This window comes from Mugil cephalus, chromosome 21 (assembly GCF_022458985.1).
Source record: "Mugil cephalus isolate CIBA_MC_2020 chromosome 21, CIBA_Mcephalus_1.1, whole genome shotgun sequence".
Taxonomy (NCBI): domain Eukaryota; kingdom Metazoa; phylum Chordata; class Actinopteri; order Mugiliformes; family Mugilidae; genus Mugil; species Mugil cephalus.
This window is the reverse complement of record NC_061790.1, coordinates 10,392,968-10,412,874: the sequence shown is the minus strand read 5'-3', so window position 1 is coordinate 10,412,874 and position 19,907 is coordinate 10,392,968. Positions and strand designations below refer to the sequence as shown.

At 41.9% G+C, this 19,907-nt stretch overlaps 1 protein-coding gene across 4 annotated transcripts; it reads right to left on the bottom strand.

The window, feature by feature from the left end:
• Positions 1–78: 78 nt before the first annotated feature.
• On the bottom strand, positions 79–19,194 carry ptk2bb (protein tyrosine kinase 2 beta, b). 4 transcript variants are annotated; one of them, XM_047573222.1, is made up of 31 exons: positions 19,049–19,194; positions 12,763–12,998; positions 12,326–12,504; positions 12,149–12,236; positions 11,044–11,123; positions 10,851–10,913; positions 10,562–10,616; positions 10,339–10,479; positions 10,159–10,233; positions 9,018–9,119; positions 8,775–8,892; positions 8,608–8,647; positions 8,469–8,503; positions 8,287–8,331; positions 8,106–8,203; positions 7,913–7,994; positions 7,704–7,804; positions 7,485–7,600; positions 6,627–6,727; positions 6,354–6,443; positions 4,518–4,722; positions 3,564–3,672; positions 3,422–3,481; positions 3,209–3,331; positions 2,973–3,125; positions 2,721–2,756; positions 2,397–2,421; positions 2,240–2,274; positions 1,912–2,046; positions 1,726–1,806; positions 79–937 (listed from the first exon to the last, which is right to left on the bottom strand). In XM_047573222.1, the coding sequence occupies exons 2-31, from the start codon at positions 12,958–12,960 to the stop codon at positions 722–724; spliced, it is 2,985 nt and encodes a 994-aa protein (XP_047429178.1). In that variant the 5' UTR covers positions 12,961–12,998; positions 19,049–19,194; the 3' UTR covers positions 79–721. The 4 variants fall into 4 exon arrangements, with proteins under 4 accessions (XP_047429178.1, XP_047429181.1, XP_047429180.1 ...); XM_047573225.1 differs by having other exon boundaries at positions 2,240–2,271; XM_047573224.1 differs by having other exon boundaries at positions 8,469–8,500.
• Positions 19,195–19,907: the final 713 nt, after the last annotated feature.

Sequence of the window (19,907 nt, the reverse complement as noted above, 5' to 3'; positions counted from 1 at the left end):
TGCAGACTGCTATAGATACTTCACATTAGTCATTTTGATTGGTGATCATAAATTAAAGTGAAGAAAGGACTCGTCAAATTACACAAGAGAAAAGCTTTAATAAAGACTTATACATGTGTGTTTTTATCCTTTGAATTATGTGTTAGAATTTCAAATTTTAACGTAAAGATAAAAGACTTGACTACAAAAAAAGTCCATCTCTTTCTGCTATTGAGTACCTACAAAACACCCAGTCTCTGTAGTTTTCACGTCACAGCAATTAACAATTTAGTGAGTCGTACATTTCAATTCTGAATGTATAAAACTGTTAGTGGCTTTTACTTCACTCCTGACAGGATTAAATAAGTAAACCACTTGTGTGTGTAAATAACATTGCTATTACTCAGCTGTAAAACATAATGTATTTGTCATGAAACATATTTTATATTTACAATGAAAATCAATGTTATCAGATAATTAAGTAAATAACTCACCAATCAAAAATGAGAACAGTTTATCCAAACCAATGATACGATGCCAAAGGACACTGCATTATACACACTGTTCTAAATATATGTGTCCATATTTATATTAAGGTGACATTCATTTACATAATGACATTGTCCAAAGAACAGTTTCAGTTTCTGCTTTAGGCTCAACTCTGACAATGTGCAAATGTTATTTCTGACTGACGTGTGGAAAAGTCTGCTCGTGAGAAGAGAAAAAAAGAGTGTACAGTCCACTAGGGGGCAACGGGCTTAGCTAAATTAGCCCTAACGCGTGCTTGGTCCACAGCATCCAGCATGTTCTTGCTGTCCATGGCCAGAGTGTGTGCAGCAGCCAGCATCTGTTTCTTGCACTCCTCCTTCAAAGAGGTGATGGAGTTCTGCTGGGCCAGCCGCATTTTGCTGATCAGCTCCGCCATGTCGTTGTTCAGCAGCTTCTGGGTGCCTTCAATCTGTGGTCGGAAAAAAAAACAGCGGAGGCAATGGTAGAAGTTAAAGATGTCTGAATTTCATTTAGCTGATTCAGTTTCACAGTTCTTGCTTCACTGTTGTAGAAACAGTGTTTCTAGTTACAGACAAACCACGCAGACGTCCAAGAACTACCAGAAACAAAATCCAACTGTGATGGAGCTTCACGTTTCCTGTATTTGGACCATAAGGTTGAACTTAAACACAGTGCAAAGACTAACACCAATTGCCAGCAACGAAAAAAAAAAAATGAATAAACAAATCAATCAGGTTTATATTTTGCTTCTGTTGTTCTCAGTGGTTTGAGAGGTTAGTACCAATGGTGTGATAGTTAATTTGAGGCCTGGACATACAAGATATGGATTTTGGGAGTCTTCCAGAACAGGAGTAAAACGATCACACACATTTAGTTTGAATAGGACTTCTGTTAAGGGTTCTGTTTGAGTTAAGTCATGGGTCAACATTTTTCATTGTGGGGCAAAACTTTAAAGTATATAAAAAAATGTCTAATCAACCAAAACTTTTGCAAAACTTTTGTGAAATTCATGGTTGTTCATTACATTCTTTTTTGCACTAAAGCAAAGGGAAACATTTGGAGTTGTCATTATTTACCAGTTAATAAGCTATTGTGTTACTGGTCTGGTCCCATTGACATCAAATTGGGCTAAATGTGGCCCCTGAACTAAAATGAGTTTGACACGCCCGAACTAGGGGAAGAAGTGAATGAAGACACAGTAAAGAAATGAGAAAACCAGCAGGTTAGATACTGTACCTCGGTCCTGACGGACTCGTGTAAAGTGGGCAGTATGTCATTAACACTGACGATCAGCTCTTTTAAGGCCATCCCTACAGACTGTGGGCAGAGATCGACACAGAAAATGGCATGACTCGGGCAGTTCGCACAAAATTCCAGTAAAATTACATGAAAACCGAAATGGGAACACATCGTTTGTCTTACCTTCACCTTGGTGATATACTGCTCCGGCTGCAGCTCAGTGATGTCGTTCTTCAGCTGGACGACAACTTTGACCACGTCCATGACGGAGTGATACACTTTGTCATCGGAGCGGTCCAGCTCGGCCGTGGGCGCCGGCTAAGTAAAGTACAATGTGTTTTAATAACCGAAATACCCCTCCTTATTACTTCACACAAAGGATCGTTGGACTCTAATTTAAATGCACGGTGACATCTGCGCCCTTTCAGCTGAAGGCTACATTATAAATGTCCTTTTATCTAAAAATCAGAGCTGATAAATGAACAGCATGGAGACGGACGGATGTAATTACCTGCGCTGTGAGCCGCGGGGGCTTCTCGGGCACTGCTGCGGGACAAACACATGAGCAATATGACACAGAGGGAGATAAAGAGACGGAAGAGATACAAGAGCTTTGACAGAGACAATCTTCAAAAATTAATTTAATGCGAATCTCTTCGAGCACTTGCCTTTGTCATCGTCGGCTTCGGCGGGCTACAAGAACGGGGAGAAAAAAGATGTCATGAGGACGAGGAAATAAATGCTGTCAGCACTATCACGGCCTGTTCAACGGCTCATGTTATCTGTGACAACAACGCACAAAGGTAATTGTTGGAAATGATGCAGCTGAGCAAAGGCTGCATTAAATGCGTTTCAAATAAAGTTATTATAGTAAAGTAAAAAAAAGGCTTTTACACAGAGAAAAAAAAAGCTAACTTATTGCGGGCTGAATTTTAGCTAAAAGCGATTTGTACATTTAATTTTAAACTGACATTAAAGTCACGGACACCTACCACTGGACTGACAGCGTCCTCCGGTCCCATGGGGTCCTGCAAAAGAACAGGCAGGTTCATTTTATAGAAAACAGACGTGGACCCTCTCTTTGGAACTGTTATCAGGGGGATATTCAACTTAAGACTAGTGGGGCGTCGAGGGTGAACAAGCGGGCTGATATCGGCCTCCAGGGCCACACTTAATGAGGAAGCAGGGCAGCACAGAGACACAGAGAGGGGCCTGACAAAAGTGAATGATGCTCTGTTTCCCACCAGGAGTCTCTCCTCCTTCTCCAGCCACTTTTTGTCCTCCATCATTTGCTCTTTCTGCTGGCGGAGTGTGTCCTGCATGTTGCACCGCTCCGTCTGCCAGAGGCGCTGGGCGTCCCCCCTGCCGTTCGGCTCCACCCGGGTGAACTCACTCTCCTGGGAAGTGACGGTGAAAGCATTTTACTTCCTGGCACGTGGCTTTAGTGCATCAGCCGAAAAACGACGGGAGACTTTCTTACCCCCATGCTGCGACGTCTGGGGGACCTGACAGGCAGTGCCAGCGTGTTCCTGGAGTCAACAGGGGACTGATAGTCGCTCGGGCTGGCCAGGTCAGGCGAGCTGGCGCACAGAGCCTCGTTCAGCTGCGCGCACAAACAAACACACAAATAGAAACATTACATAAAAATACGATTAAAAGCTGTCATCTCGGACGAAATCTTCCTCTACAGTACCTGAATGTGTAGACCAATACTGAGCGTGTTCCCAAAGCGGCCTGGTTTCATTCTCGAAGGCTTCGGTGAAGAAAAGAATTCGAATGCGTTAAAGCTGAACTTTTGTGACATAAGACAGAGAGTGAGTTTGATGGACACGCACCTTGGGAGGAGGCTCATGTAAGCTGAACTTGGGGTCAAAGAATTTGGTGGACCTTGCCCTGTCTCGCTCTCTCTCCACTTCCTGCTCCTTCTCCATCTTGTGGACGTCACTGAGAGATTTGCGAGAAGAGAAAGATGAAACCGATAAAAGCTTAGAGTGAGACTCGGTGTTCACACTGCAGTCAGTTTGGGCTATTTTTGCCGCTCCAGACTATTTGTCACATCTCCTGTCCCACACTGACAGAATCACCTCATTCCCACTTCCCTCCGTCTACTCTTGTCCAATGATCCGAGCTAATCGGTGACGTCCCTTTCTTTAAACTCATTTGCAACTATGTCAAAGTCTTCATCAGTCTGTCTGGGACTGTGTGATATCACTTCTGGGTCTAACCGCTAGGGCTTCAACAGGGGGTCCGCGACCCCTCGGGGGTCCACGGAGGTACTGCAGGGGGGTTGTGAAATCTTTGGTTGATTAGACTTTCTCTACTCTATATTTTTTTAATTTCCCTCCACAAATTCAAATTCCTTTAAATACACATTAACATGAATCTGACATATTTTAGTATGTTGAATGCAAAATGATCAGGTTGGGGGCCTTGGCCTTAAAAAAGTTGTAGACCCCCGGTCTATTCAATATTCAAGCTCCTACTGCTTCAACAAAGTTTGTTACTTCCAAATCATCTCTCATTATTCTTATATCAAATGCATAGATTTGATTTAGTGCGCTGGTGTTTGTGATTTGTCCCTCCAGTTGTGTTTTTTTACCAAATTAATATATTATATTAGACCGATAAATGTTGAATTTGAATGAACTCTGGTTGGTTATTTTATCATGTGTATTAAACATCAACACAAGATGCAACTGGTGAAAGTCTTCATCATCGTAACTGATTAGCTCCAACGTCGGCGCTTCAGTCCATTTTTGCATTCTGTGTAACTGTCCACAAAGAAATACCTGATCTTGACCACCAGCTCGGTGAAGCTGGGTCTCTCCCTGGGGTCGTAGGACCAGCAGCGGGTCATGAGCGAGTAGAGGGCTGGAGGGCAGTTGTCCGGTTTGGGCAGCCTGTTGCCCTGCTCCAGCTGGTTGATCACGTCTCTGTTCTCCAGCCAGAAAAACGGCTGCTGCCCTTGATTCATTATTTCCCACATACACACAGCTGCACAGTAACACAGAAAGACAGAAAGCATGCATGAAACATGTCCCCCCTGTAATTCATTATTCATTATGAAACCCTGGGATAAGACCACACAGGGGAGGTGAGCAATCACAGGGAGGTAGGTACATCAGTGCTAAGAAAGACAAAACCTACACGTCACAAGGCAGGGATGCAACTTGGCACAACTTTTTAAGAATAATGGTCTACTAAGGTGTTCCATAGACTACAAGGGCTGCTGGAGTGATCTGTTAAGTTAGTCCTGAAATGTGAGATATGTGTGAAAACGCCTGGTAAATCATCCCAAAGTTCAAGGTGACATTTTCAGCCTGCAGTTTCGGCTCATCGGCCATTATCCAACAGCTTAGACTTCACAGATTCCAGGGTAACCAGGGGATATCCAGATATCCAGATAACAGACAATGGATACCCAGGTCGCGCCTGCCTGTGCTGTGTTTACACAGTCCGATTAGCAAATTGAGACGAGACAATGGAGCTGAATGAGCCGAGAGTTTTACACTCGGGCGATAGTTTGAAACCACCACAGCAGGTTTGCTTGACTGGACATGTTAGCTTGCTAACCTCTCAACGCAGACAGTTTGCCTGCATGCAGCCAAAGCCTGCTCAAGCTCACAATCACCACTGACTGTGTCTATTAAAATACAGATATTGGTTTATACAGACAATTTGTCCCCTAACCCACTAGACTCCAAAGATATTTAACTATAACTACTTCATACACGTGCCTTTATCATTATCAACAGTAAATTTATTGTAACCAACTGTTTTTCCACTGGTTGACAATGCTGAGTGTGTTTCCATGTTCCTGATGACGGTGAACGCACCACGCCAGAGACAGGGGTAGACGAAAGGTTGCAGATTGTGTTGGTGTAGGCTATGGCCGACATTCGACTTGTTCAAGTTCAAGTTTTGTGAATCTTGCAGAAAATCATCCGTAGCTTCCTTTGTGCGCCACGCTGCAATATCCTTCATTGTAAACCTCGTAAACTTATAAAACATTTCATCAGGTGCAAGCAGGTGGTCAGAAGTCACTTTCTATTTGTATATCTTATAGGATGGCTGTATCAGGTTATATCATTTATGGCACCATAGCTCACACTCCACATCCACTTGTGGCCAAACTGTTGCGGCCCTATTTTGGCGTGTTTCACATTTAATCATGGTTTACGCACGCAGACAAATGAAAATCTCCGATTTATTACCTCCAAATTAAGTGTAATCTATCTGTGTCAATGTAGCACCGGTGAGTTTAATTCAAGTTTACAACCAGCTTCCTGTTTCCAATGCAATAAATGTGGACAGGCAACTTGTTTATGGTGGTTTGCCTTTGTCGATCCCTTGACTAAGATGTAAGTGGAACAAGGTTAAGTTTGGTTATGTTCCAGAAAATCATAAGTCTTAAGTTAGAACTTCCAAATAGTCGGCTGCAAAAAAAATGCACCAAAAGAGACTATCCCAGCCATATCCATGTCGTAAAACCATACACCTGCCGGAGTTGATGATTAACCAGCCACTTGTCTTTTTCCATGAGCGAGCGTAGCCTGTCTTCCTGCCTTGCGCAGGCTAACGTGTCGCTGAGTTGTTGCAGGCCAATGCAACCACTGAAAACTCACCAAACATCCAGACATCGCTGGCCGATGTGAAGCGTCTGAAGTTGATGGACTCCGGGGCCATCCACTTGATTGGCAGTCGAGTAATAGACGCTGCAGAGAAATTAGAAATTATTATTGACGAGGACGTTAACACTCAGTCAAATTATTCTGAAATGTAGAGGGAAGGTTTCATGCTTGATAAGAAAGGGGGATCTGACAAAATATTAAAGCTACAATCCCAACTCAAAAAAAAAATAAAAAGTACAGTGTGTGCCTTTATTCTCACTGTGTTACCTTTGTAGTATTCTTCGTCCTCTATGTATCTGGATAGACCAAAGTCTCCGAGCTTCACACACTCTGGACTGGCGACTAACACATTTCGAACAGCAATGTCTCTGTGACGCAAACAAGACAGAAAAGATAGAAGTTAATGAAGGTCTAGATGGAGATTGCGTAGGTGGGATACAATAAAAATAAATCATAATGAGTTTGGGTGATAAAAAACACTCAGACATATGGGCATGTGTACCTTAAACGGCCTTTTATTCTTCATGGCTGACCTGCGCTTGCCTTGTGAATAAAACACTAAAACCATACTAAATATTTACACTTTCCATGCAGACAAATATCACTTTACTTTGTCTGTGAGATTAAATTCACAAGAGGCTGCTAGGGTGCCTGTTGATAACGTTGGACGAAAACAACCGACCGCATCTAATCATGCACCAGTGTCTTAAATAGCTCTTGTGCTTTTTAACTGTCCCCAAATTGGATTTATTTTTTTTGCCTATGTGAATGTAAGCTTTCTCTTTCTCACCGTCACTGCGAATAATTACTAACCACGAGCTCGTGAAAATTACATCACACCTGACCACATCTTAGAATGATCAGACTGTTCCCAGAGCATAACGTATCTCTTTTTATGGCCCCGTTTGGTGTAAAACTGTTCGCTGAAGAAATAGAAGCCTTGTAGCAGAAAGTAAGACCTTGATTCTGTACATAAGAAAATAAGGGAGCTGATTTAATATTTAAAATTCTACATGTTTATAGTGGGACTATATATTGTATTCATTCATCTGTGCAATCTGTTTTTGCGGAAAATGATGGTGTAAAAGTGAAGTTAATCAATGGCCCTTTGGTCTCGCTTCTCACCTGTGCACCACGTTGACCCCTTCGAGGTAGACGAGGGCTTTGCAGATCTGCACGCAGAACAGCACCAGAGTCGTGTTCGTCAGCTTGTTCTGGTTCTCCGTCAGGTAGTTCCCAAGCTGCAGGAACCAAAAACATGACAAGAAAAGGAGGGAATTCGCTTATTCTGCACTGGCCCCACGGCAGAGGTAAAACAATCGAAAAATGTTTTCCGAGACGGACCTCTCCGTACTGATAGAGCTCCATGACGATCCACACGGGATCGTCCTCGATGATTCCAATCAGTTTGACAATGTGGGGATGGTCCAGGTTTTTCATAATTACTGGCAAATACACACAGTTCATAATTAATGAATGTTGTTATCATGGTTACCGTAACCACTGTACTTTTAGTCACAGTGGTTAGTTTAAACCAGTTTTTCGCCGTTTACCTGCTTCACTCATGAATTTCTCCATCACGTCAGGTGAACAGTCCTTGCAGGTCTTCACGGCCACGTTTACCCTTTCGCCACTCTGTTCAGTTAAACACAACAAGAAGTTATCACGCTGCGCATCGCTTACACAACATTACAACTGCAGTGATTCTGCTTTGTCATTTATCTAACGCTGTCACCGTAGACTTACAGCTTTTTTGTACACTCCGTCGTACACTTCACCAAAAAAGCCCTCGCCGAGAATCCGTCCGAGAACGATGTCACTTCGCTCGATCCCGTACTTCACAACTAGACGACAGCAGTAAATTTTGCTCAGAAATGAGTTTCAACAGCCATCATCCTGCTGATGTGACTACAAACTTTCGACTAACCTGATCTCGGCCTTTCGTCCAGAATCTCACAGTAGATATCTGAACCTGAAAATCCAAAACACAGAACTTGTTTTGTTTTTTTGTTTTTTTAAATGATAATCTCACCTCATCCCCTTTAATATGGACCTATGCATATTTTTTGTAAGGTGACGACATAGACGACATGAAAACTTTTGTCTCACCCATGCTGTGTCTGATCGAGCCGGTGTCTCTGCTGCTTTAGAGAAAAGACAGAATGAGAAAGTTAATTTCTGGTCATAAATTTGGAAATTGTGCCCGGTCAAAGCACCAACGGCACGATTCAACAAAACAAACACTCACCTCGTGGGAATCTCAGGTAGGGAGTTCCGTGTGTTGCCATCTAAGGTAGAAATTAGTTATGAGAATTCAATTCAAAGTAATTTATACAGATCTGCCCTTACAACATATTCATGGCATTCACTGTACAACTACAGTGATCTGGAGAGCACAATAGTGCAGTCACACACCTTTATTTGGTCTGTAGATAACGGTATCATCTGTGTCATTTTCCAAGCGACAGTACCCATCAATGAGATCCATCATGTTCTCAGCCATAGGGACCGAGGCCACATTGATGGACAGACGCTATGGATAAGGATACAAAGGAAAAGATGACTTACAAGTGACGTTCTTCTGCATCATAGCCAGATTTCTGAACAATTTAATAATGTATAGAGACATATTGGACCATTGGTCATAATGGCACTTACTTGTTTGGCGCCCTCCACGTCAAGGTTTAGGAGAGCCTTGCCGTCGCCCTGGGACAAGCATTGAATTCTTTTGACTTGTTTGAAGTCAGCCAGAAACACAGCCTGCACGACAAGAGTAAGAGGTTGAAAATGTATTCAATGTTCTTTTTTTCGTTCTTTTTCCATAACACTAGAAACCACAGAAGAGCATTTTTTATGTTCACCATGAGGAAAAAGTTGAAATTTTGGTCAGATTGCGCAGGGGGGGCAGGGAAAACTACGGAGTTCGACATAGTTTTTGCAAACTTACACGCCGATTCCACATTAAGTCTCGTGACCTCCGATTGGCGTAACCGTTGGTCATTACTGCCGACATGAATAACAATCGTACGATATTTAGCCTTAGCCTTAGCCTTAGCCAGCAGTCTGAGATAAGATTTTAGGCTTCAGAGACCAATTATTATATTATTAACAACATTTAATCATAAATGTATTAATAATATACAAATACTGTCATATATCATATATTGTGAAGGTTTACAAATAGTGTCCAAGCTTTGTCAGAATGTAGCTGGAGTGAGTTGGCAGTTAGCTTAGCATACACAAGGGAAACATGCTAGCTACAAGAGCTACGACATCATCAGGGGCTTTGGAGGCAGTAATGGTGGGTTTTATGACAAGTTTAAGTTTAAGATGTGTATAGCTGTTGTTGCAAAATGCACCAGACCCTTTTGCGAAAGTTATGCCTAAATTGACGGCGGCCATCTGTACATTATAAAATAATTCTTTAATGCATATGGAAGCCAAGCAGTAAACAAGGTGTGGTTTTACAGCAGGATTAAGTGAGCTATTTCTTGGCTGAGAGCAGCTTCCTGACCTCAGAAGGCAACAATGCTGATAATAAAGGAAGCTAGGGATGATTAGCTCCAAACTGATTCTCCATTCTTGTCAGATGTGATGACCTCAACTTTTTTTTAGCAGTGCAATGTTTAAGTGATTCGTGGACCAAGCATACGTAAGTTTCTCCAGTTCTTTTCATTCCCCCCTTGTTATCATCAGCCAGATCCCAGTGCTATTAAAACATCTGGTTTGATTATCAGGCGTGCAACAAACATTTATGTGAGAAAGTGGCATAAGAATCCTCAGAATCTTCTTCACGTACCGCTGCATCTTTCTGTGTGCGCTGTCGAATGCCTCTCCCCCCAATGACCAGCTCCACTGACAGACTCCAACCTTGCTGTTAAAAAAAAAAATGTTTCTAATATTAATAGTGAACCAGCATTTGGAGCACCTATAAATCGTAGTCCTCAGTGTGCGCCAGGGTGAACATGCTGGCACTCACCACTAGTTCACATGGGAAGACCTCTTCATCGAAGTTGACGAAATTCCTGAGGGTCTCAAAAAACTTGACCATGCAGTCGTCCTCCTTGAGGGTGGCGTACTGCTGGAACGTTTGCTGGATCAACTTCCGTAGCTGCTTAGGCTGGATGACAACAACGCAAGGCTGTTACGACACTGATTCATTCAATAGCGACAGCTGATGTGTCACAGGCAGGGTGGTTTACCTTCATGCTATTGATCAGCTGCGGAGGAAAGAAAAGGTCCAGGCCCACTTCTTTTCTAAAGTGGTAAAACACAAATTAAACATAGTAAAATGGAAGAAAAGGAGGCATCTCCAGCTTGCCGAGTGATTTAAGAACATTGCTTTTAGCTGAATTATAATACTTTAACCGTCCTTTTAATAAGATGAAGGTCCACTCTCTCAAAGTAAATACAAATCAACCCACACCAATAAAACTCAAGTAAAAAGGTTTTCAAGTCACAACAATGTTGACAGAGGGAAGAAAAACTTACTCCAGCAGCTCGAAGTTAGATTTCTTTTCTAGACCTTTGGCGTTCATGTCTTTATAGAACCTCCTGCAAAAGAATTCATGGTAAGAAGAAATAATGGGACTATTGTAAATATGTAGTTTTGGGACCTATCACTTCTTAAAAAAAAAGGTCTGACACTAAAGGAGTGGGCGAGCTGAGGAATACATTGACTCACCTGATCTCCAAACAACCGAGCTGCAGTGCCATCCCATCACTGACCTTGCTGGCATGATACTGCATGTAATCGCTACGCACCTGTTGTTAAGTGTAAAAAAATGAGAACAATAAATAAATAATAAAGCTGCACCATTTTGCATAACCAAAATTATTCATTATCTATCATCCCCACGCATAAGGTACTGGCATTGCTAATCCTGTTGCTCCTCCTCCACCTACTACTACTACTATTACTACTACTACAACTCCTGGGCAATAAAATACAAAATCACAATACAATTTGTGCCTGTACTTCATTTATTACTATCAACACTGTCGCTCACCAGTGTTGTGGTCTAAGTTGCAGCTAATTTATTTAGAAAAATGACTCAATTATTGGGTTAACAGTCTTCCTTCAAAAGAGGTTGCATTACCATGTTTACAAGAAAGGTGCATATGAATGGTTTCATCTTGTAGTATGCACAACCTTGTAAGCGGAACTTTTTGGGAAGATGAAAAAGGTCCAAGGTCACAGTTTTATATTGTGTCTGAGGAAAATGTAAATATTCTGATATTCTCAATGGTCTCTTTCATGTTCTCTTTACATTTTATTACACTATGCACACATTTATGTACCACTTCATTTATCTTTTATTCTTATCTATATTAATACACATCTATATAGATCTAAACTGTTTTTATTTAGTACATATACACTACAGTTACGTATGGGAAATAATCCAGGACCTGAGTGCATCATTTTGTTCCATCTCATGCTTCTGTACGGTTGCGAATGACAAATAAAAACCCTTGAATCCTCAAATACTACTACATCTAGTAGCTACTAACCTGTTCTTTTTGTAAGTGAATGACATGTAGGAAATCTTACTACATATCTCACTCACATATCAAGCCACAACAAAATCCACTTGTTCAGATACAGATGTAAGTTTGTTTGGAAGAAAAATGGAAATAATACAACTACCAATTGCCCAAATGACAAGATAACAGTAGCGCCTACAGATCATTTCAACAGGACATTGTGACAAGGAGTGAATCTTACAGGAGCAACAACACTTTGGTGTAATAACGCCAAATGCAGTGTAGATACATATTGCTGTTACCTGTTGGTAAAAATACAGAAAGGTTGATCTGTCGTCTTTGAATTTATCCAGGAAATTGACAGGGATGTATCTGATGCGGAGGTCATACCTGGACCCAAGAGGAAAACATTCATCAGTTTTAGATGTTGCCCAGCAGATGACATTTGACTCTTGAATCGGTATCCACCAGTACAGTACCTCCACTCGGCTTCCACGTGATGGCTCTCGTAGCGTTGTTCCACCTCTCCTATAGTCAGATCTGGATGCAACCAGTGAAGCTCCTCTGACTTCAGGTGCTTCAGCAGGAGACCGTAGCATCCTGCGAATTCGATGTTTGGCCCCAGTCGACCACTCACCAGAATTGAACGTATGATGCCCTGAAGGGGCGAGTCAAGTTTAGTCATCATTTCTTTATCAAAACCTGGGAGTAACCTATTAAACTTTCATTTCTGCCTGTTTCTTTAAGCTGAGAGAGAACTGGACTATTTTTGCGGAGGAGGCCAAACAAAACATTTTCTCTGGCTAAAGTTCCTTCTTTGATTTTGTAATCGAAACTATCTCAGATAAGGTCCTTCGTCTTTGTCTTCCAACACATGAACTCCTCTCGCCGAGTTTTTTTCGTTTGCTATACTCACCCTAATCTGCCAGGAGCTGTCACATTTGACCAGCTTGAAGTTCCTGCCCAGGTTATTGTTGGTGGAGAAGCATACTTTAAGGATTTTGATAGGCCCTCCTTCCCCAGTGAAGTTCTCCTCAGGTCTGGACTCTGTGGCACTCTGCCTTGGACTGGGCACCTTCCAAGACAGAGTGTCACCGGACATCACCTCATACATTGTCAAGGTTGGGCCGGCATCATCACATCCACATCATCCTATCAACAGACAAAGCAAAAAGACTGTATTTAAAAATACGTATAACACTGCTCTTCGAGACTGAAATCTGTCCATACTGAGCAAAGCTGACGCTGCATCCTCACCATAAGAGTACATCCTGTTCATTCTGATGCTGCTTCATCATAGTACTACAGTCATGCTTTGGTTCACATTCACACTGTGATCTTGTGCCGTGTGGCAGCTATGATTCACATTGAGATTGGCTGATTACATTCCTTCCGAAATGTCTTTTCAAGTGAGGACCTGTGAGATTCATCAAGCAAAAGCGCAACGGTGTAGAGACTTGTATTTCCTAAAAGGAAATATAGCTAGGCTTTTCCCTGAATCATTACATAACTGATGAAAATGCAACATGGACACAAGGGACAACGAACCTACGTTGAAGCTTCTTAGCTCTAGCCACATGTTTTGCTTTGAGGTGAAAAGACTCCAAAAATTAATTAATTATTACACAGGATGAGATGTTGCAATCCCTTGTGCCAACAAGTCTTTAGAAGCCCAGTCCAACTGAAAACCGACCAGAAGGCTAGCAGTCGGCTACCAGCTAGCAACCAACAAGAAGACACCAGCTACCTAGCCTAGCCAACAGCAGTAGTAGGCAATACCAGCTTAACAGAATGAGGAATATTCTCACTCCCTACAACTCCCTTTACTGACAAGACTTTGATGAGAAGCCTGAGCAGACGCTGCCCTCATATCTGTTATGCTATGTTCAATGTCTGAGCAACAAAAATGTCGACACTGAAGAGCTCAAGTGGTGTGTTAGCTAATCCTCTGTTGACCACTGAACTGGTGAAAAAAGTTCATATGAGTTTTTACCAGTTTCCCTGTCACAGAGAATCGCAATAGCATGATCCTGCCACCACCATGCCCCCCTGTAGGAATGGCTTTAACTTTTGCGTTATTTTTTCATTGCAGACTGGTGGAAGAAATGCCACATTGATATATTTAGCATAAATCTATATTTAAAGCACATGAACACATGGAAGTCAGAAAAACAACACCTCAGGTCGGGAAATGAGAACATCCAGGAGCATCTATCAAACTCTATCTTGGTTGCCAGTAATCACTTTTTGGAGTCTCTGCTAGTTGCTTCCCTCCGTTTTCAGTCTTTGTGCTACGCTAAGCTAACTACCTCCTGGCTCCAGATTTAAATTTAGCAGTGGTCACAGAAAGTGAATAAGTGTATTGCGAAAACTAAAAACCAAGAAAAACTAAAAAGTAAACTCTCCCAAGACCACTTGGTTTAAACAAACACGGTGAGTGATCATAAACGATTGTAAGAGCACGCTGCTGTACAGAGACACACCTGGAGTCAACTCGGATTTGTCCTCTAGTTAAAAAAAAGAAACGCAGACGTACTTTAAACTTTTACATGATACTTGCAGCAACCGACCTGATGAAAAAATTAAAAGAAATAACTAAAAGAAGAGAAAAAAACACACCGAGAGCTGCTCTTACCTCTTGGACTCTGCCAGGTCAATCAAAAACACTTGAGGACATGTTGACTCAGCAAACAGAGTAAGAGCGAGCTAAATACTTAACAACAGTCTTGTGAACACCCCTGGTGCAGCTATGAGATTTCTGCCAGCTGCCCGCCTCGCAGCACTGTCCACCAGAAACATGGCTTTCCGCTGTCACAAAGTGTTTCCTCATAACTGCGGCTCCATGCTGTTCGTCCGCCGAGGAGGGAGTTTCTCTGGTAGTTTCTCTCTGCCGCTGCTGGGTTGTGTTTTCTTAGCCTGAGGCCATGAATTCCCCAGCAGGGCTCTGTGAGTGTGTTTGTGTGTATATGTGTGTGTGTGAGTGCAGCGAAAAAGAGAGAAAGGAAAATACAGAGAAGATGAGTGGGAAGCATGTTGCGCCACTTAGGTGTGACAGGGTGAAAATCGCTTCTAAGAAAAAAAACGACATTCGCAGCTTAAAAGCGTGTGAAGGGCCTCGATACACAAATACATCCCTTGGCTCACGTGGTGCACGCTACGAAGTAAACACAGTGTCTTATGTATGTTAAGCACAGCTGCTGCAAACGCTCAGAGAAGATTGCAAAATCAGCCCGTGCCAAAATATTTAGCTTTGTTGTCTCTGAGGGAAAGATGAATGGGGCTAATTCAAGCTAATTCTATCTAACTATGTAAAACAACAGAGAAGGAGATGGGGGAAGAAACGGACAAAAAACAAGCGCACACGAATCGATGCCATAAGAAGCCCTGATTATGTTTTCTGTGCCACTGCTGAATGTCCTGCCGCGACCTTTGGTGTAGTTCACTTAACAAGTGGTTGAGATTTTTGTGTAGTTTTTGGGTTTCTTACACTCAAACACTAAAACCCAGGACAAAGAGGCACAGAGATGTAGAGGTTCTAGTTGCAGCAAACACAAACGCTGCTTTTAAAAGCCATGCAGACTGACTATTGCACAGAAAGACACAATCAGAGGATTATATCAATTTGCATATTAACTACGACTCATTTAATACATTTCCAAGACAAAATTTAAAACAATTCCTAGTTACAGTATGTCTGCACAGTTTGCTGCTTATGTTTGTCTTACACAATAACAAATTAAAATAACCCTGTCTTTTGGACAATTCAGGAGAAAAAATGCAATTCATGGGTATTTTTTGTTGGTAAATATAAGAGGTCTTTGTCTGATATTTTACAGACCAAAACGAATAAATCTGTTGAGTCACTGATTATATTTGCTGCTTCACAAGCTCATTTAGACCGATGTCTTGTTTACATCATCTACTTTTCTAATCAAACCTTTAGGTCTAAAGCTATGTTTTTCTCCGATTTTATACTTATTTTAGACAGAATTTAACATTTAGATGTTACACTGATCAGCCATAACATTAAAACCACCAACGGGTGAAGTGAACAACATTGACCATTCTGTGACGATTCAGTGTTCTGCTGGGAAATATTTGGACCTGGCATTCATGTGGATGTTACTAAGACATGTAGCACCCACCTAGACCAGACCAGGCACTTGAGCCATCCCCAGCAGGATGCAGCCTGACACGGACACACACAAAAACGGTTCAGGAACAACTCAAAAAACATGTAGAACAGCTCAAGGTGTTGACCTGGCCTCCAAATTCACACTGATCTGTAAAACTGATCAAGTATCTGTGAGATGATCCACAGAGCCCCCCTCCCTTCAGCCCATAGGACCCAAAGACCCCCACTAACAACATTCTGTTCCCAGACATCACAGGAAACCCTTAAAAGACCCATGTCCATTCTCTGAAGAGTCACAACTGTTTTTTACACAATAATAGGGAGGTGGTAATAATGCTATGACTGATCGGTGTGAATCATATATATGAATTATCTCATCACCAGGTGGTTTTCTACGACTAGAACAGCCGCATCAAGCAGACAAAGTGCTCAAAATGGAGGAAAACATAAAGCTCTGAACAATATTATGCAAAAGCCCCCTAATTAAAACACACAGACAGCCGTGAAGCCCTTCCTTCTGCTTGTTTGTCAGAGCACTCCAACAAAAAAACGACACTTGCCAGGCACGCCGCGCTGTTGCTTCTCTCACACTGTCATGCTGGCACTTGCGTTGTTATGGTAACAACTGTTCCCCAAGGAGATTTTTTATTGCAAACTCAGACCGAGGTGGAGTGAAAACTAACTCTTTTAGCTCTCAGCCACAACACAGGCCTCAGCGGGACGATAACACTGGAATATTCATTACCGAGATCAGGAAATACTCTTGTGCCTCACTGCTCCAACGGATGTGTGTGTTCCAGACAGGGACTGATTCGGAGGTGATAAATAAGAATTATATTCCGCAGCGACAAGTGGGGAATCTTTAAACAAGGCTGTATTTGAGAAAAGAGGAAGCTATAAGCAAAGGTCCTTTTGCAATACAGTCTTGGAGCAATGATTTCCCCTACAAAGCAGGGTCGCGTCTGAAAGCTATTCTTGGCTCCTTGAAAAGTTTAGGAACATTTTAAATGATCGCAATTTAGATAGGTATTGAAGTTAATTATGATTATGGTCAGTTGGTTTGTAAAGTTCCTTGACAAACTAATAAATATGATATTACTAGGAAATGTGCTTTCCTTCAATGAGCCTCAATGATGCTGTTTTTTAAGCAGTTTTTCCAATACCCAACACTAACTGGCAACACAATTGGTGCCCAGAATAGCCTTCAGACGCGACCCTGCTTTGTAGGGGAAATTATTGCTCCAAGACTGTATTGCAAAAGGACATTTCCTTATAGCTTCCTCTTTTCTCAAATACAGCCACGTTTAAAGATATTTATCACCTCTGGATCAGCCACTGTCTTGGACACACACACATCCGTTCAAGCGGTAATGCCGGGTATCCATCCACGGATGCAACCGCTTTCATCTGTGATCAAATCTTAGGCCATATTCAGACCTGGTATCAATTAACATGCGCCCTGATGCACGGGTCACCAGCCTAATGTACAGATGGCGACACAAGCAAGACACGTGAATGAATATGCATTTGAGACCTGATTGCTCAAAGGCAAACTGTTGTAGAAAGTGTGAACACACAATGTGTCCTAGACGTATTGATGGGCTGCCTGACGCCCTTTGCATCAGAGGAATGTGCCTCATTCAGAAAGAAAAACTCCAACGTAGATAAAGGACATGATCAAATACTATGATAATGACTGAACATGAGTAGACGGTGTGATCAGACGACCCACTACGCATGTTATGACTTGGTCTTCGACACAGTTTTATTCACAGATTACAGTCAACAAGTCAGATATTGGTCAGTGCTGATGTGCAGCCGACAGATTCACGTATGGAGTTAGTACGTTGAAAATAAGAAGTGGGACATCGGGTTTCGTGGCTTTAGGTCAAAGGATGTCAATTAGAAACTGTATTTATTATCATTATTTGCCTTTTTCTCGATTTAGTTTTTTATCATGTCTAAGGGACAATATGACAGCTCGATTATCTGATTTATAATGAATCATTACAGTTAATTACAGAAGATAAATAGCAACAAATTGCTTATAATAACTAGACCATCCCATCTAAGCCATCCACAGCGTATCAAGGTTGTTCGTTCATGTCGAAAAACAGCTATTGGGAGGCTAGATCTTCTTAAGCTGGCCTCTGAAATCCTTTAATTTTTTTGTCACGCTACAGCTTCTTCTGAGGTTCAGCCCTCCACGCTCTTCTCTGCTGTCTTTCTGAGTAAACTGCTCAGTGGTGCAATGAAACGTTGCACCAGACATTGCCAAAATCTGTCATGACACGCACTCCTGACAGCGTTAATATCCATTCCATCCCGGAGTGTCATCAGATGGTGTTTCTGGGTACTGGCATTAAAGGAAAACCTCCAGCAGTCACGTTATCTAGCCCACTAAAGCGTCCCTTTACTTGTTCTCTGTTAGTTCTATTAGTTTTGAGGCATCTAGGACATTGCTGACACGTCAGTAAACTTAAAAATTAGCCACTTCTTCTGTGGCGAAGTTAGACTGTACATTATAAAACAGCAGCACTTATTGCGAGTTGGCCATTTTTTCCCGGTGGGTGTTTCTCAACTCAGGCATTCAGACCGGCCTGCTATCTAAACAGGGTTTGTGCTGAGGGTCTGCATATTGCAACGTCATGACCCCGGGCTCTGGAATGTGGCAGGCTGCCTCTTCACCTGCACAGACACGCTTTGACAATGAACAAGCTCCTCTCTCCAGGGAGAAAACAGCACTTAGTTCTTCAACTTGTGCCGTTAGAAACAAACTGATTCTCTTGACAACAGAAACCGAACAAGCTTCAAAGGCAGCTTTCACATTTTGCCCCTACCTACCAACAATAAAAAAAAAAACTTTTAAAAAGTAAAAATATAAGTTATTTATGAAATGGAAAACTAAAGAATCCTGACTCCAGCGTTCACATGCAGGCCTGTCTGTTTATTTCATTAACCTCCACAACTGTGGGCCCTGTTTCAGCATTAGTTCAAATCACCTCAGGAGAAGCTGGAAATCCCTGGACTGACATGGACATAGACATTAGAAAACCTCGGCTCTTACCTGATTCTGATTCAACTCCCACAAGAATAAAAGCTTGGCAGAAAGTGTAATTCCTCTCGCAGAGTCCAGGCCTGATAGCTTGTCTCTCACACTGTTAGTCGAGCAGAAGGTGGCAGGTGGCCACTCCCTCACCTTTGCAGTCCTGAACTAAGGTGGGCCCACTTCCTTATTCCAGGAATCTCCTGTTTCAGGCTGAACATACTTAAGTAGCCGATTGCTACTTACTGGCCACTGTAAAGTATTTTAAATCATTTTTCAGCTTGTGTAAATGAAAATCCCATCAACGTAAATTCGATTTACATTACAGATGGATCTTTTATTTACATCGCGTGCTTAACAATGTCCCTATGTTCCCTGGCTTTCGTTGAAACTCTTTTTGTGCCGTTGTTGTAACGTCGCCATCCCAACAGCAGAGGGCGATATGCGCTAAAAAAAAGGTTCAACCTTGTTTTAATTGATTAGAGATGCATTCATATATAATTCAAGTCGTGAATGAAACTAAATAAATAAATAAATAAGGAACAGTGGCTTAGTGTGGAATTGGTATATCCAGTGCAGACATACATCAGTATGAAGCAGGAACGAATAAAAAAAATACTGAATGACATCTCGTTATATTTGGAAGTGACACTGAATACATTGAAGTTAATTAGATAGATGAACAATGTGAAAGACACCACAGATTATATTTGCACTAATGTAGTCATACATTCGCCCATGCACACTGAGAGACAACATTTTACAGTTTTGTAACTTTTGTGATTTTGCTTCATAAAAACCAAAGATAAATTCCCACATTGAGGCAGGCATTGCAAATGAGCTGAGGTTATAAATTCTGTGGTGCAGTCATGCAACACTT

Excerpts from the sequence above, each read along its gene's own strand:
- ptk2bb (XM_047573222.1), bottom strand. The coding sequence starts at position 12,960 with ATGTATGAGGTGATGTCCGGTGACACTCTGTCTTGGAAGGTGCCCAGT. Across the intron at positions 8,504-8,607 it reads CTACCTGAGATTCCCACGAG|CAGCAGAGACACCGGCTCGA; the intron begins GTGAGTGTTTGT and ends TTTTCTCTAAAG. Across the intron at positions 4,723-6,353 it reads CAGCGATGTCTGGATGTTTG|CTGTGTGTATGTGGGAAATA; the intron begins GTGAGTTTTCAG and ends GTTACTGTGCAG.